At 34.6% G+C, this 25273-nt stretch overlaps 2 protein-coding genes and 1 long non-coding RNA gene across 6 annotated transcripts; 2 read left to right on the forward strand and 1 right to left on the reverse strand.

Moving 5' to 3' along the window:
* Positions 1-4049: 4049 nt before the first annotated feature.
* LOC110788574 (uncharacterized) lies at positions 4050-6343 on the reverse strand. Its single transcript, XR_008927320.1, has 4 exons — positions 6184-6343; positions 5822-6059; positions 5245-5308; positions 4050-4228 (listed from the first exon to the last, which is right to left on the reverse strand). It is a non-coding gene; the product is annotated as an uncharacterized lncRNA (long non-coding RNA).
* A 1056-nt stretch (positions 6344-7399) lies between these two features.
* Positions 7400-13033, forward strand: LOC110785695 (metal tolerance protein 1). Of its 3 annotated transcripts, none has more exons than XM_021990182.2 (3): positions 7400-7657; positions 8535-8634; positions 11549-13033. In XM_021990182.2, exon 3 carries the CDS (start codon positions 11550-11552, stop codon positions 12792-12794), a length of 1245 nt encoding a protein of 414 aa, XP_021845874.1. In that variant the 5' UTR covers positions 7400-7657; positions 8535-8634; position 11549; the 3' UTR covers positions 12795-13033. The 3 variants fall into 3 exon arrangements, with proteins under 3 accessions (XP_021845874.1, XP_021845881.1, XP_021845886.1); XM_021990189.2 differs by lacking the exon at positions 7400-7657 and adding an exon at positions 7856-7913; XM_021990194.2 differs by lacking the exon at positions 7400-7657 and adding an exon at positions 8294-8451.
* Positions 13034-18492: 5459 nt separating this feature from the next.
* Positions 18493-24271, forward strand: LOC110785715 (transcription factor bHLH57). Of its 2 annotated transcripts, none has more exons than XM_021990216.2 (4): positions 18493-20417; positions 20667-21356; positions 22088-22558; positions 23901-24271. In XM_021990216.2, the coding sequence occupies exons 1-4, from the start codon at positions 20385-20387 to the stop codon at positions 23982-23984; spliced, it is 1278 nt and encodes a 425-aa protein (XP_021845908.2). In that variant the 5' UTR covers positions 18493-20384; the 3' UTR covers positions 23985-24271. The 2 variants fall into 2 exon arrangements, with proteins under 2 accessions (XP_021845908.2, XP_021845917.2); XM_021990225.2 differs by having other exon boundaries at positions 20670-21356.
* Positions 24272-25273: the final 1002 nt, after the last annotated feature.

Raw genomic sequence — 25273 nt, forward strand, 5'->3', positions numbered from 1 at the left:
TATAATTTCTATAGTCTGCTTTAATTGTTCGTCAATTCTGTTCGGCCAGACTAATTTGATTGAGTTTGTTAGCCTTAAATTATGTGGCGAGAGGTATAAATCTGATGCTTTTGACATAGTACTATTAGATAGGATTATTGCTAGTAAATTGCGAGAGCCTGGTAGTTCTATTTTCTAAGGGAATCATAATATTCGAGAGATGCATGTTTTCCCTAGTTATGGTTATTGATTAATTGTTGTTGTCCATTGTCCAATCCTAGTATGCGTTTGTGATGAAATGTTGCCCTAGACCTATTTATTACTTCATCCGTCCCGGAATAATCGAAACGCTTTCCTTATAAGGTCATCCCGGATTACTTGCAACAGTTCTAAAAATGGAAACTTTTATTAATATTATATCAATTTCTCACTTACCAAATGACCCACCTACTTCCCTATCCACTTACACATCCCACTATCTATATTAAAAAAACCCACTACCAACTACCATCTAATTAAATAATAAGTCAATTACAATGCATTAAACTCTGTGTCGGTCAAACAGTTTCGAGTATTTCGAGACGGAGGGAGTATTGATATTTTTTGATTTAATTATCGCCTTAATTTAATATTTCAAACACCCAATTTTACTGGTTACTTGTAGTCTAAATCTGTTGATTGGTAGTAGTAGTAAAGAACATTGTTTCCTTGTATATTCGATCCTGATTTCCCTTGCTATTTAGTTAGTGAACTTAGGTTTATTTTTGATAAGGTGATACGACTTTAGCCTGTCACAGGTTAAGTTCGGTTAAAAGTTATCGGATACATATCGGGTTGCAGATCTCCTCGGTTTGCTAGCAGTTCGGGTTCGGATCTTGAATTAACGGTTTAAATCAGATTTCGGTTCGATTATCAGATCCGTTTTGAGAACCCTATTTCTCGAATATATTCAATTTGGATGTCAGTTAATTTCGATCGATTTATCTGATCGGGTCACTTTTTGATAACTCTAGTCATGATTAAGCATTTATCAACCTGAAAGTGACCAACTCGATTGAACCCAAAAGTACTCCGTAATTTATTGTATCTGACGTGTCTAGTTGGTAATGGTAGATACATACACGTGGCCCAAACCCGCTTGAGAGTTGTCCTGGATAGGTAACTTGGGTCCTTGCAAGTCTGGGCTTTCAGACAATACTTTACAGTTTAAGGCCCAACCAAAAGGGTCTAATGAAGGCAAGTAGGCAAACAATCACCAGATCAACCATTTGCTTGGGGATATGTAATTAGTGTTTAGGTACATGGTCGTGCGTTTTATTATCCATTGATGTAGTATGTGCACGAGTGTGATACTCCTTCCGTCCCTAAGAGATTGTTCCATTGTAATTTTTTAAGTCAAATTTTGAAATTTTGACCATGAATTATCAATAGTCTATAAAAAATAATACAATCCTGTGGGCCTTGTTAGATTCGTTTCAATATAGAAATATCAACTTTTTATAATTTCTACGAGTGTAGAATTAGTGCTATTTACGTTTTAAGTCGTGTTTTGAAGACTGTCAATAATTAAAGGGGGCAGTCTTTTAGGGACAGTCCGGACAGAGGGGGTAGTATTGTAAGAACATATGCATTCTTGACGATTGGTCAAGTGTAAAGTAATTTACCTCTCATCTTTTCCCCTTTTCCCACCCCATTCCCCATTAACTTGACATCTTTTTTACTCTAAGCCTTTTTTTTTCCTTCTGCAATCTTGACTCAAGATCATCATTCTCTTTCCTACGTCCTTTAATACTCGCTCCACTTTCCTTTTAAAGTCGTCCCTTAATACTCTTTCCGTTTCTATAAATGACACATTTTATTAATATTATATAATTTCTCTCACTTAATTAAGGAACCACGTATATTCCTACTTTCTTAAAAAACATTAAAAAAATTCAACAACACACTACCCCCTCAAAAAAGTTTGACACATTTTCCACTAACTATATTAAAATAAATATCCCACTATCAACTATCACCTAATAAATTAATAAGTCAATTAAATTGTCTAAAAATTTGAACCGGTGAGTATTAAGGAACAGAAGGAGTAATTTTACTTCAAATTCTCAACGGTTAAATTGTAGTTGACAGTAGAGCTGGCAATGAATTGGGTTGGGTTGGGCCGTATTGGGTTGGGTTGGGCCGTAATCAGGTCGACCCATTTATAAACGGGTTGAAATTTTCCCAACCCAACTCGATATGTTTACTTAAAGGGGTTGAGATTCTCAACTCAACCTGACCTGATTATAAATGGGTAGACCTGAACTTGACCCGTTTAAGTTTTCTTTTTCTTTTAAGTAAAATGTGGCTTGAATTTATAACTAAAGGGATCATTTTTTTGAGGCAAATCTCATTGCAAAAAAACTAATACTCCAATATGTATAAAGAGAGGCAAATAAGTATTGATGTTGCTAAATGTTAGTGTAAGTTTTTCATATTATAATTTGTAAAAAGCTAAAAACACCCAAAAATATTTTTTTATGAGGGTTGACCTGACACAATTAGTTATATGAGTTAGGCGGGTTGCTTTCAGGTTGAAAATTTCAACCCAATCCAACCCATTTAATTAAAAGGGTTGGGTTGGGTTAACCCATTTAATTAAACATCTTGAAAATCTTGACTTAACCTTTATTATTGGGTTGGGTTTGGGTCGGGTCGGGTTGGTGGGCTGTGTCAAATTTTGCTAAAGCTGATCAACATGAGTCCGGCCCGACCTAAAAATTAGCGGGTTTTGGGCATAATATTTTGGCCGGGTTCTGGGGCCGACCCAAAATTTTAAAAAGTTTGACGGGTTTTGGGCAACGTAAAACTACACTTTTAGTTATAAATTTGGCCCGACCCGAAAATGGCCCAAATACCACTTTTTTTGGCCCGAAATAGGGGGTTTTGGGCACACAAAATCGCCCCGAAGCTTGGGCCGGTCCGACATATTGGCCAGATTTTCAAGGCCGCGGCCCGCCTTTTGATTAGGTCTATCTTTTGCCAGCTCTAGTTGACAATACCTAGCTTCAAGGCAACGTTGTTGGTGATCTAAGGGTACATCCGTACAACATGAATGTTTTTTTTTTATTTAAACAAATTTAACACGTTGTAAGGATATAATATGAATTTCATAAGGGCGACATTGATTTTTCAAGTGTTCTCTTATTGAATATGGATCAATATATAAGCTTTCGGTTATTAATATAAGGTCAAATGACTCAATTATGATTTTTAGGATCGTATCTTGAATTATTTTTCTCGCCCACAAGTTTCCAGCAACCGATTTATATTTTCGAAGTCTTATCTAAGAGTGGTATCTCGCTTGTTCTTGTACATACGTGATTCAGATGTACGAATTTGAATGTAACAAGTCCAATACCAAACCAAACTCAAAGTATTAAGGAAAAATATACTCCGTATTTGAAGAAGGATAATGACATGTGCAGACGCAAAAGTTGTCAATACAAATTCAATATATCATATCCTATCCTATATATAAATAAAAATGTCAATTTCTCAACTTTTAACCACAACCTCCAAAACTCCATCATGGCCATTACATACAATTCCTTGTAAATAGTTTTTTTTTCTTCAAAAAAACAAAGAAATTTCCTAAGAATAACTACCTATCCCAATGGCGGTGCCAACCAATTGAACCCGTACTGGCAAAAACAGAGAAGAAGTTCGCAAGTTTTGAAACTACTAAACTTCAAAGTTATATACAATTTAGCGCTCAAAATATACAAAAAGTAAAGGCTGGAACACTGGTTGGAGCGGGACCAGTCTTCCCCATTCATTAGGCGTGTAATATGGTCGCAGGTTCGACGTTAACAAGTATTCTGAGACTTTTAATTTTTTTTGTCTTTTCTTTCTTAGTAGCTATTGTAACACCCCAACAATTCCCATTTTCTAAAATAACCTCTTTTTAAATATAACTGTAGGGAATTATCAAAGTATTATCGCCCGTGTGAAAACGTTACGGCTTATTCAGAATTTTGCAGCGGAAAACATAAAACTAACTTTTAGGTTCATAAATAATCTATTACATATTAGGTCCAAACCAATTAACTGAATTAAGGAAACACGAATAGTACGACAAATTTCAAATCCAAGTTAACAAATTAAATCACTTAATTAAACGAATAGAACTACAAGCTCTCTAATCCCGATCCCAATGATGCATCATCTTCAAACCTGTAGATGGGCAACGCTTATTGATCCTTAGAGACTGCTCACCAAAGATGGGTCATCACAGGATCAATAAGGCATAGCCATGATCAACACACACAAACAAAGCACGTAATCAGCAAAGCTGAGTACTACATACTAAAACAACAACAATCCTAGCATGATACTATCAAACCAACAACCCTAACATGATACTAATAAATATAAGTAAGGACAGACAAAACATAATAATTTGACGATTATACTTGACTAGACTAAGCTAGGCTTAATAACCATAGTATTATTTTAGTTGAAATAGACAATGGACCGAGTTGACCATCCAGAAGTCTTCACTAAGGAAGACGAGGTACGGGCGCGACTCCGTAACCTCAGTGACCTGCGATATCGAGGAACGTTTAAATAAAAATAGGACACGGTGATCAATCCGGTCCCAGAAAAGGCCATGGGCTACCACCATGAACCCCAACTCCTGTTTGTCCGTCACTTTAGACGTGCACAGTCTAAAGCTATTGCTACTCAGTTTCACTTTACATGATTTACAAATTGAGACTCTGTTATGACTCAACAATCACATAAGGCATACAATCCACATTCGTTCACAACTGTTTTTATCTTGGAATTAAGTAAGTGATCATAAAGGCATCAATCAAGACTCATTCCAATTTACCCAACCTTTCCTTTAACCATGATTAACCCTGTATATGGGTATAAAGTTTCAATTTACTAAACAAGGTCCACCGCCCTCATAAAGTAGTGAAAAGCTAAAAAGGGAACAATAATCAATCGATCCAAACCAACATATAGAATAATCTAGTGTTCCCAACCAACATGTTTGTATCAATCATCTATACTAACATGTTACAATTCTCATAATGCAATATAAGTTCAATATGTCCGTCCAACAGTATTAAACATGCAATTTCAACATAACCAAGTTCGTCAATAATAGCAACATCACCAAGTTCAACAATAATATCAACATAACCAAGTTTATCAACAATTTCAACATGGTTTCAACAAATAGCACGCATTCCAAGCACACAGGTATGTACGTACCTTGTGTAAACAAACTGCAAGACCACTTTAATAATTCAAAAGTCGCCTACGGAGAATTCTCCACCTAATAACAACCAATATAGACTCATATCAATTCATATTGAATTTTCAGCAACATTAGGGAGCTTCAAACCCTTCCTAAACATAATTAGAACATTTTCCAATATCGAAACTTGCATATTTGATTTCCTAGCATCATAATTATTATATTAATTATTGAAATTCGTTGAAAACTCTTCAAAGCATCATACTTTAAATTTCCAGCAATATAACTACTTTCAAACTACTCCAAAACATAATTAACATGTTTGAAATCATAAAAACAATAAATTTAATAATTCCTAAACATCCTACCATGATTTAAATCATTAAAAACCTTAAAATTCATTCTTTAAATAATTAAAAATTAATAGTTCAATGCATTTATATAATCTGAAATTAATAATCTAATTATGCAAACATATAATTCTTGAAATTCATAATCAAATCATAAAACTTATAATTTAAATTCAAGAAACATAATTAAATCATTAAAACGTAATTAAAACATTAATTAATTTAAGGGTTAAGAATTAACCAAAAGAAAGAATGAAGAGTGGTTGGACGGCGGTCGGAGATGGCGCGGCAGCGGCGGTGGCGGCTGTCGATGGTGGCAGCGAGGGTTGCTCGGGTCGTTGGTGGTGGTGCCGTGAGCAAGGAGCAAGCCAAAGGGAGGACTGTTTGCGTGTGGAAGGATTGCGAAGTTGGTGCTGGTTGGTCGGCGACGACACAGGACGGTGGCCGTCGCGGTCATTTTCGCAGGTGGGTGGTGGTTGCTGCACAAAACCACGAGCATTAAGGAGGAGAGGAACGAAAGGAAAACCAATCACGAAAAGGAAAACGTGAGAAGAGAAGGAGAACGGAGGAGAACGAAAGAGATAAGAGAGGAGGGAGGTTTACCGGACGAAGGAGGAGACGCCGACGGCGAGGGTGGTGCAGGCGGTGTGCGGTGGCTGGTGGCTGGCGGCTGCAAGGTTTGAGGGTTTGAGGGTTCACGTGAAGGGTGAAGGATGAAGGAGAGAGATTTTTCTTTTGTTGTTTCTTTGGTTTCACGTGAGATGAGATTATGGGGGTTTAGGTTTATCATAATGGGCTTTACCAAAGTGGGCTAGAATTAGGAACTTAGTTTTAGGATTTCATTCCAAAATCGATTAGGAACGTTCTCTAAATTCAATCGGTTTCGTAATTCGATTTATTTTCAACATGAAATTCTAAAATTATTTTAATTTCATAAATCGTTGAAATATTTAAAACGTATAAAAATAAATATTCGTTAATTACATTTTTATTTCTAAAATTCGTAAATTCTATTTAAATATAATTAACTATACGTTAAAATGTATTAATAAGATTTATAAAATTACGGGGGATTACAGCTATAGTTTTGAACTTTTAATAAATAACTTTTTAGTACTAAACGTCTTTCAAATTCTGAAACTTATCTAATGCCCTGCAAATAATTGGATTTTGTTTTTATTCATTTTCTTAAAAAAAAAAACTTCTTTAATTATTTATCTTATGTACTACAGTACGTATAAAACCTGTTATTTGCACCCAAAAAATCTACTAATGTACACTATACACAAAAAATACGACTTATGTTTTAATTTCGAACCCTCAACACAAATTTTCTGGTACTGCCGCTGACCTATCCTACTACGGAGTAACTTCTCAAAATAACAAAAAATATTATCTAACCTACTAACTTCTCAAAATAACAAAAAAATTTATCTAACCTACGAACTTTTCACGTAACAATTCAGTCGTGCACACCAATATCCATCATAACCAATGATGTCTTAGCCTAGTGGTTAAGACTGAGGGCCTGTGTACGATAGGTCTCAGGTTCGAATCCCCTCCCCCATTTGTAATTTATTATTGCCCTTGTGGCTCATTTGCAACAAAAAAAATAAAAAAAAATAAAAAAATAAAAAAATAACCATCATACATTATAGTTTCTTGAGTATACAATTAGTTTAGAGATTCATACCGAAATAATGCGTGGATTAATGTTTAGTGGATCAGGCCCATTAGCGAGATCAAATAGAAAAGTTCCAAATAAAGGTCTGCAAATGGCCAAATAAATGAAACAGTTAAATGGGCATTAAAATGACAATGACAAGGTCAGTGGTTCGGTGACTCAGTCTGTTCACATTCCCCAAGGCGTTCAAACTTCAAAATTGTTTGTTGCTCAATTTCCAATTATCAGATATTTAAAATTTAACCCCAAAAACAAAATCCAGGGTTTTCTCTCTCCCCTCCTTCTTTCGACATTTCACCGTCAACCTTCAATTTCTATAAATTAAAAAAATTCATCCGCAATTTCATTTCATAAAATATCCCCAGATTTTTCGGGAATTCGTCTCTCTTCCCTGTAAGTTTTCTCCTTGCTTAATTCGTTTGCTCATTCAGTTTTTATTATTATTAATCGTTGAATATAATTATAAAATCGCTGTAATTGGAATCATTCCAGTACTTAGTGTTTGGCATGTTTTATTATTTGTTTATCGAGTCCTTATCCTGTCATTCCTGCCTTTATTATGTTCTCAGATTTTGTCATTAGCTCATTTTATTCGTCTGCTGATTCTTTCAGATTCGTTTTTCTGGGTGTTTGCTGTTTTTAATTTTAGGTTTGTGGGTAAACTTCGCCATTGTTTACATATTTGTATAATTTTCTATTTATTATTTGTTTGCTCTGTTTTGATTGCGTTTTTAGGGTTTGTGCTAAAGAATTTGTGTGATTTTCTCTAATGCATATTGTATATGGTTGTGTTTTGGGGTTGCTATGAATGTGAAATTGGGGAGGATTATTGTTGAGGAATAAATTATTTTGATCTTTAGTTGGAATATGGGATTCTAATGGCTACTTGCTTTAAGTGGAATATGGGAATCTTCAAATTGCCTAAAATTATCAATTGGGAACCCCTTTTCTGTTTTAAGATAAGGGTATCTAATCTATGCCATTAAAGTTGCTTTACATATCCCTCATAGCGAGAACATCTATCTTTCCCGCCTCCTTGGTCTCTTATAACCGTTCACCGGCCAGTGTTGAGCATAAGCCACAATTCGTATCAATATACTATATCGTCTAATTTCTTCCTCATTTGTAATAAGTCTATTTGGTTTTTAACATTGAATTGTCTTCACGTCTTCCTTTTCTTTCTCACTGTATGACCATTATCCTTTTTCTTTTCCTATTTATTCTATGATTTTCATTCTGATATTTTTTGGGTGTGGCTTGTTCTTTTCAGCATTCATCCTCGTGGATTCTTTGGTCATTGCTTGGTTACTTAGTGGACTCTTGAAGACAACTAAGTAACAACTAGCAAGCCACCCGATTCAGATACCAAGGTATTGCTGACATCTACTATGCCCACTAGTTCAACCTTTGATCATTTAGTTTTGTGAATTGATTGAAGTTGTATACCTGTATAATTTTGTCTAGCTTTAAGAATGTGTTTTTTTGAGGGACTTTAAGATTGTATATATTGATAGATATATCTTGATCTTGTTGTAATCCGTACTTTAACAAAGCAACTAAATAATTTTATTTTATTTATTGTATGGAAACAAATTGACATAACTATTAGATTATTATCATTGATAGTTTGTTGGTAGTACTTGTATAATTTGTGGTAGAAATATATCAACCTGTATTAATTTGAATGTAATTTTGAAGAACAATATATCATTATGTTGTGGATTTACTTTGGCCCTATTGCAGCGGTCCAAAATTTTGTGTATTGACCCCTTTGTCAGAATTTTATGGATTGACTATTGCAATTTTACATTAAGCCTTGGCTACAGGAATGTGTTAAAATTGGGAATGTGATTTTTTTTACAATAGGGTTATTGTCAGTGGAAGTAGTACATGTTTTTTTTTGGCCATTGGATTAAAGAATTTGCATGCTATATGTGTAGATTCTTAGGGCAGTTTGTGGAGCTCTCGGCCTCTCGCTGTTTTGTATGTTAGTTCGTCTTGGAGAGCAAAATTTCAAAACAGCATTGTTGATATTCAATTTCCCCCCGTCTCTGTACCATGAGCGTCCTCCTTTCATTGATACTTTCAATTTTAACGAGAAAGAACATGACACTATTCAATGATGCCCATTGTAATTCTTAACCATGTTTCATGCTCTTTTGAAACTGGCTTGGATGCAGTTCTGTTTCTCTACTCTCTGGGAGTATTGTTTCTTCTTTGGTTTTTGTCTAAAATGTGGCTTCAATCATCGGATTTATGTTTGTTCAACATTGTAGAAAAATGTTTTCTGAACCCTCACGTGAGAATGTGATAGCTTCTCTGTTTGATAAATGTCTAATAACAAAATCTTCAAGGAAAAAAGCAAAAAGGGCGAAAGTAAACACATGTCAAGCATTCTAGTTTTGCATGAAAAATGCACTCTTAGGTTAGAAGACTTGGAGCATCTTTAATGGTTAGCTAAATACCATTGTAGCTTGGTATGCCACATCATTTTGTCAAGCAATAACATTTTCTAGCTACAATATGCTCCAATGGTTAGCAAGTAGCTTGATTTTTTTCAACTCCTTTCTTTAATTTTTTTATTATATTCTTATGTTTACATAATTACATTCCAAATAATTAGGAAGACAAATTGTTGTTTTTTTCCAAGCTAATTAGCTTGGCAGAGCTAATTTGCTTTGTCTAGCTAATTTAACAAATTGCTCCAATGATTAAGCCACTTGCTTGAAAGTTTTTGAAACTGCAAGCAAGTCCCTAAATGCAACCATTGGAGTTGCTCTTAGAAGTTAGAACACACATGACATAGCTACGATTATTTTTGCAAAACCGACAAGACTGTGTCGTACTGCATGGTATTTTCTTGCTTGGTATGACTGATCACATCTCAGTTTTCATGGTCAGTGTAAATTTATGCTAGCTCAATCAATTGTGTTATGTCTTGTGTGAATTGTGGTGATAAACAGGTCTGGATTGTTCCGTTTACCCGGGATACTCGCGAGTAAAGGTTCAGAATGCATATGTAGATTATTTGACCACTTTGTCATTTCAAGATGATATATATAATAATCTTAAAAGAATACCAGAGCTTTAGATTAAAACTTGAGCTGATAATACTGAATCATGGTATTGGAAATAGCATTCCGCATGTCAGCACATTAAACAGTTCTACCAGAATCTTGTAGGAGGATTTGATATTGATCATTGTAGATATGAATTGCGTGTTGGATTTTTGACTGTGTGAAGTACTTCCATTCTATTTTCTCGATTGCTTTTTGGTTATTAATTATTGTGTAACTTAGGATATTGATTGAAAGAATTACGCCAATGTAAATTTATGTGGCTTAAAATTTATGTAAACTTGTGAACTTTGATTGATGTTTCAAGGGAAAACATCTCACATAACCTTGAAACAGGTCTAATCTCATTTCATTTGGAGAAAATTTCCACTTCTTTGTCCAACCAAGAGCTGATAAAACAGTTTCAGGACAGCTTTGAGGAAAAGAGTTCAGTTCTTGTTTGATGAGTTTCTTTCACGGTGTATATTTCTATGTAGTTCCTGTCACTATTGTTGATTTGAAATTGAATCCCTGTTCTTTTTAATAGTGACTTTATCTGGGTTTTAGACATCTGGAAATTTCTTTCAATGACATTTTTGCGAGCAGCTGACAACAATTAGTCTGTTCTTCTCAAAAGTTGCGTAAGGTTCTAGATTGAATTAAAGCAGCATGTTTTCTGACGTATCATTGCCCTAGCTAGAGATTGAGGAATTTCTTTTCCAGTATTACTTTCCTGCTACTGTAATGTTAGCATTCTCTCTTTCACCGGTTTCTTGCGGCACATAGCGTACCCCTGAAAAATTAATCTGCACCACCTTCATTAGAATGCCAATTCTTCATGTTCACCATCCACTGACCGTTATTGGATTCATTTAATAATTCCTATAGGCACATGGTATATTAATGTATGTGATTTGCTTTTTTTTGATTTTAAATGCTTGAATACTTCTATCTTTTTTTGGATGGTCTGAGACAACAGGGTTGAAATTTCTGGCTCTGTTCATGTTCTTCATGAAATGCTACTTGGATTACTCATGACTGTTATCCATGGTTATTTAATACAGTATCAATTTTTGATTCAGATAATACATTTATAGGATATTGCTGTGTACTTAGATAATGTTTACTACAGTAGACTGTGTAACTACTAAATTGCTGTTGGTTTTTCTTATATGTCACTGCAGCTGTCTTTGGTTCTCACTGATCTCTGATATTTCATTTTGTCTAGAATGGAAGCAAATAATCATAGTGATGGCCACATTGTTGAAATCCAAAGAGAATCTAGTCCTGAGAAGGGACGTTTTGGAGGAGGGAATAAGTTTTGCGGGGAAGTACATTGTGAGTTTGAAAATGCTGGAACAAGCTCCGCAGATGCTGCAGAGAGATCATCTTCCATGCGAAAGCTTCTTATTGCTGTTGTCCTCTGTGTTATATTTATGACTGTAGAAGTTATTGGTGGGATCAAAGCCAACAGTCTTTCCATTCTAACTGACGCTGCTCATTTGCTCTCCGATGTTGCAGCTTTTGCTATTTCTTTGTTTTCTTTGTGGGCTGCAGGCTGGGAAGCTACTCCCCGCCAATCTTATGGGTTTCTGAGAGTAGAAATATTGGGTGCCCTGGTCTCCATTCAGCTTATATGGCTTCTTGCTGGTATTTTGGTTTATGAAGCTGTTGTCAGGATCATACATGAGACAGGTGAGGTTAACGGCTTCCTGATGTTTGTGGTTTCTGCCTTTGGTCTGGTGGTGAACATTATAATGGCTCTTGTATTGGGTCATGATCATGGACACGGCCATGGACATGGGCATGGACATGGACATGATCACGGGCACGGGCATGGGAACGAGCATCTGGAGCGTGGTCATAGTCACACCCATAGCCACGGAGTGATAGTGACTGCAAGTCCTCGTCATCAACATAAAGAAGAGGAGCATCAACATTCTCATGAAGACAATCATGCGGAGCCACTTCTGGAGAATTCAAATGGCCATAAAGAACACAATCACAAGGGAGAGAATGAGAAGAAGAAAAAGAAGAAGAGGAACATAAATGTTCAAGGTGCTTATCTGCATGTTCTTGGGGACTCTATCCAGAGTGTTGGTGTTATGATTGGAGGAGGAATCATTTGGTACAAACCCGAATGGAAGATAGTTGATCTGATATGCACTCTTGTGTTTTCGGTGGTTGTTTTATGGACGACTATCAAGATGTTGAGAGATATACTAGAAGTATTGATGGAAAGTACTCCTAGAGAGATCGATGCAACAAAGCTGCAAACGGGACTTTTGAAGATGGAAGAAGTAGTGGCTGTTCACGAGCTTCACATATGGGCTATTACTGTGGGAAAGATTTTGCTGGCTTGTCATGTGAAAGTAACGCCAGAAGCAGATGCAGATTTGGTACTCGACAAGGTGGTAGAATACATAAGGAAGGAGTACAACATCAGCCACGTTACTATACAAATAGAACGTTAAACTGATCGTTGATGATTGCTAAATTTTTCTTAACTACCCCGTCGATTGATTAGTTTTGATTTTGTTTCTTAATTAGTTGTTTAGCAACATGTAGCCTTTTTCTAGTTAGCAGAAAAATCTGCCAAGTCTTTTGGCTATTGTACATGCTATTGCTAGACATATATTTCCTCCCCTTTTCCTGGGAGGACACCTCGTTATGGAAGTTTAACAAATGAATGAGAAACTTCTTTCTTTGCTGATGTCTCCTGTATCGTCTTCAATCTACTTTGGCCATATTGCCCCCACAATCTTTCCATTCAGTCTGGAATTCTCTCCATAATGAATTGAAGATGCAGGCAGCTGGTATACGAAGAGTCAACCGAGTATGCTCATTTCACTTGCATCATACCTGTTGATCTTTGGGACCTACAGCAGCGAATCTGACGTTCATAGAGGATTTAAATCTGCTCTTCATCAGGTACCTCTTATTCAGTTACCAGTCACAGTTAAAAATGATGTCTTTTTTTTTTTGAGTTTTTGGATGGTAGTTTAATGGTGGCAAATCTGCTGGCGTTGCTCCATGTGATAAAATAAAATGCAGGATACCATCAATCTGCTTGAGCTTCCTCATTAAAAATGATCCTTGACAATTTCCCACGGAAAACATTTTATTCTGTGAAGGTTAATCAGTTTTAGGAATTGGATTACCTCAATTTGAGTTATGCTCTAAATTGAGTAACTTTTTATTGAAAATCTTACTTGTTCTGGTGGAAAAAAAGACTTTCTATGTCACTAATATGTTAGCATTGTAGCTGTATTAGCCTATTACCTTTGATAACATGAGCTATTCCTGTCCTTATTTTAGTAAATTGTGATGTAAATTCTCCATATTTCGATAAGCCTGTGGACTGTGGTTATTGAAGGGCTATTTCTATTTGTTCGTACATTTGCTCATCCTTATCGTTGCTCATTGTACAGAGAATGCGTTAGGCCATGCCGAATCACAACCAGAAGAAAGAGGATAAGAACGTAACGGAGACACCAGAAATCACACCTTCTCGGATAGAGGATAAGATATGTTACCCTCCCTCTCTTGAAGATATATTTGACTTGCTTCAAATGATTTTGCTTTAGGTGTGTTGTTGTTAGTTATCTTTGTGGTAGATGGACATTTTAGTGTCATTGTCAATGGAACAAATGAATTGGGGAAGGGGAAAAAAGCATCTCGTACATAACAATGTGTTTCCCATCTCAATGTGGGTCCAAAGTTCAAACTCTCACAGATTAACTCTAAAAGAAATACTTGCCTGCTTTAGTAGGGCAGCTAATAGTAGTGTAGTCCTTCTAATCAGCCCTTGGCCCCCTTATCTGACTTGACAAAGATTAGGTTAGGACATGCTCCTTGACCTTTGATCAACATCCCAGTTCCCTTCCCACCTACCTAGTCTGTAAATTTAAGAGTAACCCCTTTTGGGCTGACCTAAATTATGGAACTACTGAAGGAATTATAACTTCTTTATGCATTTTTAGAAAATTTATGCCACTATTTTGATTATATTTCAAATTTATTTACGCCCAAGTCTTTCTGGTAACACCAAATAACCGTTTCTTTAGGTTCATCATATTTGTTTTTTGTTAAAAATATACAAAGTACTTGGTTTGACAAATTAGACTGTCTTTTACCGGAATTTGCCTTTATTTACTGTATGTCATACGAACTGAATATCGTCAGGCTCAAACACTCGCACCATTTTGTACATTATCGTAGTTTTGCTTAGCTGATTTCCCAGAGGAGGGAACAAATGAGATTTTTATGTAGTTTCCAAGATATTTTTTTTAAACTTTGTTCAGTGCCTAGGTTGTGCATCTGTTTTTTCCTTTAACCTTTGTTTTCGAAGTCATTTTCTTAGTAATGCTACCAAAAAATTACCCCTCTGCCATCTGCCGGAAAACACACACAGACAATAACTCGCCGCCTTGGACTACCAATGTGAAAGAGACGAGTTGTGGGGTGTGGGATGATAGGATTGTTTAACTGGTTGTGAGAAGTAAGAGGTGTTTAGGATAGTAGTTATCAAGAAGAAAGGGATGAGTGGAAGAAATTTAAGACCTGCCTTATAAGGACATTACTACTGCCTAAGTATGTGCATTCCTGCAACATGCAGCAGCATATGCTGGTGGGGGCTGATAGTAACCGTTGTTTTTTTTGGAGCAATTCTAATAAACAACATATTATTAATGAAATTATGTCCTTTAAAGAGAAGGGTTGTCTTTACTAGGTTTACTTATTATACTGATAATTAATCATTTTTGAATTAGATACATCAACCGATCCGATTAGCGTCATTACTCATGTTGTCTTTGGTTTAATTATTTTTTCTGTAATTGATTGTGTCCACGCGTTTAGGTTTTAATCGTTTCGAGTAATTTTTTTAGTAAGCTCATATTTGGACATGTTGTCAATCAGTTTATTATTGATAAATCAATGAATATTATGTCATACGAGTATACGTCTTTTGAGGTCAATATCGATCCGTGTCAAGATCAACCAGATAACGTTTTTGCTCGTATGGTTTTGGACTCGAGTTGGGTAATTCGGATTGAGTAAATGGATACGAGTGAAGTTTTGCAATTCCAAACGGGTGCATGACTGCATGAGGTTGCGTTTGTCAATATTTAAAGTCTAAAGACATAACGTATGGGATTTTTTCGATATCATGAACAATAGTTTTCATATAGTATATGGACTTGTCAAGATACTTTGGTTATAAAATAGTTCAGCTTTGAAAGTGTTGGGTTTGTCATTGCAATAGTGCCAAACACTATTTGATTTTAATTCCAGAAATCAAATCTTGAGTTTTGCAAATTGTTCGAAAAATACGAAGTACTATGAAGTAAATGCTATGATGAAAAGTCAAAGTGTTTTAGTTGACATTTAAAAAAGGTCAATATGTGTTATCATTTTACCATCATTAAGACATGACTTGTTTGTTTCATATTTCTATTTCTATACAATTAAAAGGTCAAAATTTGACAAATTTCAATTATTACTTTACGGAAAAAGAGTTTTTTAGAAGATGTACTCGTATTTTCTAAATGTTTGATGCCTTAATAATAATTTTATGGAGTACCTTTTGTACATTAAGATTTGTTTGTTTGATGGGAAAATATGTTCTAATAAAAGGATTTCCTCGCTTTTCTTTGTTTGATGAAAAACATTTCCGTTTTCTAAAGAAGTCATAAGTAGGATGACAATGATTCGGATTCGGATCTGGTGGAGCTTCCCCTGAATCCATCTGTCACCTCATCCATCTATCACCTGCTTAATCCATTACCCGCATCCATCGGTCACCCTCATCCACCCATCCGTTATCCACATATGCTCCAATATAATAAACATTTTTTTATTTAATTACATCAACTCCAATATAATAATCATTTGTATTAAAAAAATAACAACAAATGCTTTAAAAAAATAATTTACAACAAGAATTAAAAATATTTTCTTGAGTATATAATATTTTTATTAAAATTTGGGTAAAAAATATATTACACAGATTGATGGATGATAAACGGATGGAGCGAGGGTTATTCGTATCCGATCCGTCACCCGCTGCATCCATCACCCGCATCTCATCCGTTTAGTTCGGGTGTCCATCTATTTAATTGCGGGTGGATAGGGTTAATGTATATCCATTTAATATTGTCATCTCTGTACATAAGTATCTTTTTTCGGCCATCTTTCCTCCCATTTCACTTCCAATATAAAGAAATTTGATTTCTTTATATACACGATATTTAATCAAATACCGAGTACAAAGTATAGCAAAAGTATTGGGTGGAAATGTCGTTCCTTCGGTTTCTTTTTGTTCTTCATGTGTCTGACAGTGCACATTTATCAATGCACATATTTGACCATTTGTATTTTTAACTTCGTATTTAAAGATATAAAATTTTGCTAACGAATTCAAGAACTCATTTGACTATATTTTTTTCTTATATATCTGGGAATAAATTACTCCGTATTCAGTTAGTGGGTCCTCTCACATTTTAAATACTCCGTAGTTGTAAGATTCTAAACAGGAAGAACATTATAAAACAGAGGGGGTAATGATTAAGAGAAAAAGTACACGTGATTTGATAGTACCTAGTACCGGGATCTACACGAAAGTGTACAGTAAGATGCCAATTCAGTTTTTTAGATTGGTAGTGGGTTTCTTCTTCATCTTCATATCCTGAATCCTGAATCCTGAATCCTGAATCAGGATAGATTGAGTTTTTATTCATAATCGTGGCAGCCATTAATCCAAGTTTTGAAGGTCCCATCAGCTTGTTTTTTTCCTCCTTCCGACATCATTATTTGAATTTTATATCTAAACCCAGTTCTTACCTTTATTTTCCCCCCACTACCAAGAACAAGAATACCAACAAAACCAAGATTAATTATTAGTGTACCCATTCCAAATTTCTATGAAAAAGGGTTCAGAACTTCAGATTGATTGTATCACTGTAAATTTTTTAGGAAAATATTTTTTGTTGTTATTGAAAAAATATACTTGTACCAAGTACTCCGTACCAAGTGGTTTGCAATTTTGTGTTATGTTTATAGATTAGTAGGAATTACTACTCTTTGTATCCGTATTTTGGTTGTTTATATTGAAAATCACATTTCACTTGCAAAAGCAAAATCTAGGAAGTGTTTATTTCTAATTTCTCTACAATGTTACTTTCTTGATTTGAAGTGTTCCCTCGTGTGTTGTTTTTGGTTTATGTTATGCTTTAATCATAAAGGTTACAAAGTCAATTTTGTTGTTTGGTGTGGGTTAATTTTGATTGCATCTAGGAGTAGTCTGTTTGATTGCTCCCCTTTTAACTGCCTCAGGTCTCAGTATTATACTATTATTGATTGGTAACTCCGTATTATTTGGACTACATTGTAGCCAACGTCCTTTATTTTGGCATTCAAATATGTATGAAGTTATCAACTCATATTTATTTTAAATAATGACTCGTACATGTACTATGATCTCGTACGGAGTATTGTGGATGCCAACTAGATTTGTTGGTTAAGTCTTGAAGGGTTGGTATCCAATACCTTAGATGTTATATGTAGATGAGATGAATGATGGTAATTTTAACAATTAAAATGTTCATACATAGGGGTGTTTGGTTAGGAGAGTTTTAAGGGAAAAATAAGCTTTTTGAGGTGAATTGAAGGTTTGATTTTCTAAAAAGCTAATTAGGAGTGTTTGGTTAGGAGAGGTTTGAAAGAAAGTTTTGGGATGAAAAAAAGCTAATTCTCAAAAAGCTCAACGTATGAGCTTTTTGCAATTAGAGGTTTGTGAAAGTGAATGTAAATTGCTATTTTGTTCTAATATTGCCCAAATTTGCAACACTTACTAATCTTAACATCCTACATTATTTCTTTTAACCTATTTACTACTCGTTACTTGTAGTACTAAAATTTATGTTAGTACTTTGAAGCACTAAAATTTATGCTTGTAATATCATTACCGACATTTCTCTAGTCGCAAATCAATCATTTATATATTTAATATTTAATATTAAAAAATTAAAAATTATTACTTTATTTTTTAAAAGGGAAAAATAAATTTGTTTTATTTATTTTATGCTTATTAAAAAACAAAGAGAAGATAATTAACTATTTGTCTAGTACTACTAAGAAATAAAGTATCGTTAATGATCATTTCACATATTAAACAACTAACAGCTAATTGTTGTAGGCATTTTGTATAGATGGATATATGATTTTGTATCCGTATATGATACAATCATCCTCGAATACAAACATGGGCGAAACAAAATCTACAATAAAATGGATTTGATCCGTCTAAATAGAGAAAATGATGTGTAGGGAGTACGCATCAATTGGTAGCTAAAATGGAATGTAGCAAGAAAATAGCAAAAATAAAAGTTCCTGGGCGAGGGAGGATACCCTTAACAAATTCGTTAAGCATCAAAACTGAAAGCAAAACCAACAGAAAATAACATCACCATATTATGTCCATATATAGGACGAATGATACACTATTAATCCACAGAAAATAAGTAAAGATGCCCGTTTCCTTACAGCTCGATCAGATCCAAGCTAGAGCACGAATGCACGATTGCCAATACATAGTGTGATTATCGTGTTCTTTATTTGTAGTTTACGAGCTACTTCCTCCGTATTTTAATATGAGTTGAATGAAACACAAGTAATGTCTCTCGATTATGGGCATATTGAGGGAGGGTTCCCCTTATAATTTCTCCCATTTGTAAAGTATCTAGCCTGCTAATATGTGGGAGTATTCTCCCACATGGAAGAAAATATACTCATGTGCTTCATACATTGAATATGTGGTGACTTGAGTTATTGGGTCAATAGGGGCTTTGGGTTTGGTGTGATAGTATTGAGATGGTAATATGACTATATATTATTAATCAAGACTTAGCACGTGGCACGTGCACGGCTCATTTAAGGATGTAATTAACGTTAATCTTTAATTAAAATATTAATTATTTATTTGTTTTAATAGGATAATATCATAGGTGGTTATTTTGGTAACTGCCTATTATTTTCCATATTTCTCACGATGTCAGTTTTCTTCCAAAAGACATGTTCATGGGAATTGTAGAGTTTGTTGTATTTCATTCGTGATTATTGAATCCTATGGTAGATTAGCTTTGAATCCCATCAGCAATATAGTGAGGGCTAATATTATCCTAAGGACATAGATTATTTCGTCCTAATCTAGTTTTTGTATTTACGTTTTTCATAATTCAAAGTATAGGTTATAATAGGTTGACTCGTACGAAGTTCCGACCCATTAGGACACTTCATCTTACCTTCAACAAAAAAAAAAAGAGTTGAAATACGGAGGGACTGAGGGAGTAGTTTAATAAACCATTAAACCCTCGTTCTTTCCTTGACAAACAAGATTAATGGACATGAACTGTATTAGAATTGAGTTATTGACCGTTTAACAAACTGGTTATGAAAGAAGCCCTAGAGACTAGAGGCCTAGAGTTCGTCCCCACAACTCAAGAGGCTAGTGTCTGTCCCCACTTCCATGGTGATGGACTGATGGTGGTGGACAAATCTGCCACGCCAATAATGCTTAAGACCAAAAGGTGGGACCCACTTTTGCAGATCAGACAACTCTACCTTTCTCTCTCTATCCCCTTCTCTCAGTCCTCAGACTCCTCACCAACTGTTCAGACTCCCTAAATATATCTTCACCACTTCCTCCTCCCCTTCTTCTTCTTCTTCATCTTCCTCATCTTTTTCTTGTGTGTTTTATTTTCTTACACAGTTACACTGTTTTTGTGTGTTTTCCTATGCAAATTTTATAAATTAAAATACTCATTTTACTTCTATATTGGGAAGGTACCATTTATAACAATTGCATTATTTTAGTAAGAATGTTGGTTTTCTAGATAAAAGCATCCCTCCCGAATCCTTTTTTTTGGTTTTCAAGGCAATTTTCTAGAGAGAGAAACAAGTGTAGAGAGAGAACAGGAGGAGGAGAAGTAATAATCATCAAAAGATTGGTTATTTATTGCAAAATTGTACTTTATAGTTTCACCAACCTCACAACTTTGGTTATAATGGAGAAGCTCCAAGGTCCCATTAATCCCTGTGTATGTTCTTTTTTCTCATAAATTTTTTTTTTTTTTTGCTATTTTTAATCTCAAAGATGTAGACTTGTTGCATTTACTCCTCTTAATTCCTTTGCATTTATTGCTTCATAGTTATTACAAGGAATTGTTCTTATATCTTCCTTGATAAAATGGAAATTCTCTGCCTTTAATGAATTTATTCCCTCTTAATTCTATGACACCCTTATTTATTTCTCTCTTTTTTCTTTCTGGGGTTTGTTTAAATAATAGCAGCAGTTGATTACAGAAGATTTTGAAGTTGGTAATTGGTTAGAAGAGTTTATAAGCAGCACAACAACAGGAAGCTTGAAATTTGAAGATCCATATAATTATTATTCTGAAGAAACATCAACTTATAATGGTGGTGAATGTAATCTTCCAAGTTTAGAGGATAAAATGCCCTTTTTACAAATGCTTCAAACAGTCGAACAACATCATCAACATCAACAACAACAACAACAACAGCAACATCAACACTCAGTAATAATGCAGCAATTCGAACCTGCAAACTTTCAGTTTCTCCTTCGACTTCAACATCAACTAGTAGTCGAGAGTTGTGTAACGACTAATCAAGATATTAATGTTGGTAACAATAATCATAATGATGGGGTTATTACAGACTTATTGCACTCCCCAGGTGTGAAATCTGAGACTACTGAAGTTCATCCAAATGAACGAGTTAAAGAAGAAGACGAGAAATGTGACATTGGTAGATCTAATAAGAGAACACATGTGTTAAAAACAACGGGTGTTACGAAAGAGAAAAGGAAGCGGAAAAGATCAACGAGACCGGCTAAGAACAAAGAAGAAGTTGAGACTCAAAGAATGACACACATTGCTGTTGAGCGCAACCGCCGTCGACAGATGAATCAACATCTTAATGCCCTTCGTTCTCTCATGCCTCCTTCCTATGTTCAAAGGGTTTGTTCCATTTTACCCCCCTTTTTTTTTTTTTCTTTTTTGCTGTTTTCCTTTCTTTTTGGGGTTTTATTGCTAGTAATGAAATTGCATTATACTTCTAGGCCCTGTTCTGCTCACTTATTTTAGGAAAAATAAGGTCAGATAAGTTCAGTTAAGTTCAGATAAGATAAGTTCAGGAAAAATAACTGTTGGCCACGTACAATTCATAACTAAAATAAGTTTTGATAAGTTTTAATAAGTTCAGTTAAGTTAAGTTAAGTTCAGATAAATTCAGATAAGATAAATTCAGATAAGATAAATTCAGAAAAAATAAGTGAAAATCGGATGAATAGAAGGCATGCTAATTTTAGCAAAAATAAGTTTTTTTCCAGATATTTTTACACACAAATAAGTTTATTTTGGACAAAATAAGTTCAGATAATATAAGTCCAGTCAAAATAAGTCCAATAAAATAGAGCCTAAGATATCTGAAATATAATTACCAAGAATATTTCGTAATTTGAGCATGGACTACCCATTTGAATTTTGTTTCCTTTATTGGGGGTTCCGGCCTAGTAAGACGCTTCACCTTACTGATCAAGACAAGTAGTTGCACACTAGTAGTGCCATATATGAATTTGTTTTCTTTTTTTGAGGTGAAGTGTGTAAATTGGTAATGTTGTAAATATGGTAATTTTATTAGAAATGATTATGACTTTTGTTTTTATGCAAAAAAAATAATAACAATGCAGGGTGACCAGGCATCAATTATAGGAGGAGCCATAGATTTTGTTAAGGAATTGGAGCAGATGCTTCAATCTCTCCAAGCACAAAAAAGAATGAAGCAAATTGAAGAAAACGGTGACGTTTCAATCAGCTCTACTACCTCCACATCCTCCTCTTCTAATGTGAATCTAAGCAATATATTCATGGCATCATCTTCATCATCCTCATTCCATCAGTTAAGGAGTCCTCTTCATTCCCAGGAAGAAGGGAAAGGGAATGGGAAAGGGAATGAAGAATACAGTGCAGAAAAGAAGTCAGCTTTAGCTGATATTGAAGTTGTTGTAATTCAAAATCATGTCAACTTGAAAATACAATGTCAAAGAAAACCTGGTCAACTCATTCAAGCCATTGTTGCCTTTGAAGAATTGAGGCTCACTGTTCTTCATCTCAACATCACTTCCTTGCATAGCCTTGTTCACTACTCTTTTAATCTTAAGGTACTTTTTTTTTTTTTTATTACTAGCACTACTCTTTTTCTGATTTACCATTTTCTTTTTCACGTCTTCCAATGCATAAATCTAAGAATTACTGAGTATACTGTAATTAAAAGACGGATGAAGTGTTTTTGTGAACAGTGTGGCTAGTGTTAAACCTGAAAGTAAGTATGATGCCTCTATTAAAAAACGGATGAAATATTTATTTGCCGTTATCATATTTTAGATATGTTGAGATATATTTAAATTTGTATGGTTAGTCTTTGTTTGAGCATTTTATCTGCATGTCGGGTCGAATGGCTTAGAATTCTAGTTTAGATTTTCTGTCCTATTTTGTGTCTTATTCTATGTATTGGTGAAATTTCGACATGTTATATTCAGACCTGGAGATTCAAATGAATGGTGTACTTGATCTACGGAGTTATTAGTTTAGCTTGGTTTTATGTGAAAAGGAAAAACAAAACTATGATTTGGTTTGGGGTACAATGCATAGTGGAATACAAGATAGGATATATACTAGGAATACCCACTAGGGGATTCTTCAGAGGCAAGAACTTCCCTTATAATCCTCCATCATCTCCATGAATCTGACTTGTAAAGCTGACTGAAATTATCTGTGCGAGATACCAGTTCAGTAAAGTCTTTCATCTTACCTTCTAAAAAAATATACTAGGAATGTAATACCTACATTGTACTCCGTATGCAATAGGTTGAACAACACTCAACACGGAGTATGTTACTCCGTGTAAAAGTAAATTTGAGCACGTATGTACGTATTATATGAGTGTAACAGTAATTTCTTGACATTTAAATAAGCTTCCAACACTTGACAATTAATGTAGTATGGATATATACAATTATATTTAAAGGTATATACGGAGTACAATTATACTTAAAGTTCAACGGGGTTGGAACAAAAATTACACTACAATATTTTCCGCATTGAGCCAGAGCGGAGAGCCATAATGAAGGTCCGCCGGTGCGTTCTTTTCACTTATTTTGTCTGAACTTAACTGAACTTATTATAACTTATCAAAACTTATTTTAGTTATAAATTATTTTTTGTCAACCCTTATTTTTCCTGAACTTATTTTATCTGAATTTATTTTTCCTGAAATACGTGGAAATAAGGTGAACAGAATATAGCCTTAGCTAGTCTTGTGAACAAACGAATTGTTATACTCCGTATACTGTGTACACAAAGTAAGTTCATTGAGCTTGAATGAATTGTATGCGAAGTGTTGTAGTTATCAATTATCATGTAACATATCGTGTGAGCTAGAATTGTTACGCTACTATTGTGTTAGGTTGTGACAATTTCTTTGTTTTCCCCTTGAAAATGCAGATAGAAGAAGATTGTAAACTAGGATCAGCAGATGAGGTAGCCAGGGCAGTGCATCAAATATTCAGCTTGATCAACCTCACCTAAAATTAAGTCAACATAAGAATGTGATTAATTTGGAATAGTTAGTTTAGAAGCAAAATAATGATTAATATGGGAGTTCCTTTTTTTTTTTCCTGTAACTTTCTTTTTGGGATTTAATTAGAATAATAATATCTTCACTAATTGTATATAGAAGGTTGATTAGGAGGGACCCATCTAAGATTTGCAAAAAGGTTTGATTTTTTTTTTTCTTTTTAAATTCTAATCTCATGATTACAAAGGGAATGATGTATCTCTTTTTATATACTCCATATTGACTTTTGAGAGTTTTCCTTTTCTTGTTTTATCATTCTTGAATGGTCCTTATGTTTGTCCCCCTTAAAAGGCATTGAGTTTTTTTTGAAATTATTACATTTTTTTTTAAATGACAATAATGGATCGAAGTTTTTGGCCTTTTGCCTTGGATGTATTTTCTCAAAAAATTTGGTGCTTTTTGGGGAGGGTTGACCCTACGTCACTGTAAAGTCTCTTTCGTGTGTAGGGAGGGGAGAGAGTGGTACTATTTTCCAACGAAGTTGTGTAATTCTTTTGGCCCAACTTGTAATTCACTTGGCCCAATCTATATGGTCCATCATCTTGTGGACCATTTGCTCAGTATGTATGTGCATTTGCCATTTGGCACATTGGCAGTACTTTTTCTCGAAAGGTCATTTAAAAATATTGTAACGTACGTGGGTAACTTTTTATTTTTATTTTTATTTTTTATGGGTTATACCATCCGGTTAATTCGTAGATAGGTTTCTGTCCCTCCCAAACGTTATTGCGGGGGATGGAATACGCTGTCTTTCCTACATGTTTAACTTCAATCACCACTGAACCAACATGCAATTAGTACGGACGTGGGTAACTTTGAACTATTCTTTAACCAGGTTATAACATTTGAACTATTCTTTAACCATCTCATAACATGAATTAGTAATGTATACTACGTAATAACTAAATTTGAGAAAATAATCGTGCAAAAGTACACAAACTTTTCAAAAAGACCGATCTACGATAATATATCGTGTGGCGGTCAAAAAGAGGAAGGTTATCCGCGCTTGTTCTGTTCTTTTAGTCACCCTTATTGATGTTATAAGTTTTCTTTATTGTAGTTATAAGTTACCTTATTTTTAAGGTTATTAGCTTAAATGGTAGAGCAATGTACAATATTGTACATGGTGTGGGGTCAAGCTCCGACTACCTATATTACACTTGTGTATATTTTCATAGTTGGTGTTGTATTGGCATAGTTATAACTTGTAACAAGCATATCACTTTTGATGAGGGTCACT

This window comes from Spinacia oleracea, chromosome 2 (genome assembly GCF_020520425.1).
Source record: "Spinacia oleracea cultivar Varoflay chromosome 2, BTI_SOV_V1, whole genome shotgun sequence".
In the NCBI taxonomy this organism is placed as follows: Eukaryota; Viridiplantae; Streptophyta; class Magnoliopsida; order Caryophyllales; family Amaranthaceae; genus Spinacia; species Spinacia oleracea.

Bases quoted from the DNA above. Each gene is read 5' to 3' on its own strand.
- LOC110785695 (XM_021990182.2), top strand. From the start codon at position 11,550: ATGGAAGCAAATAATCATAGTGATGGCCACATTGTTGAAATCCAAAGA.
- LOC110785715 (XM_021990216.2), top strand. From the start codon at position 20,385: ATGGAGAAGCTCCAAGGTCCCATTAATCCCTGT. The intron at 20,418-20,666 runs GTATGTTCTTTT...TTTAAATAATAG, and splicing joins AAGGTCCCATTAATCCCTGT to CAGCAGTTGATTACAGAAGA. The intron at 21,357-22,087 runs GTTTGTTCCATT...ATAACAATGCAG, and splicing joins CTCCTTCCTATGTTCAAAGG to GGTGACCAGGCATCAATTAT.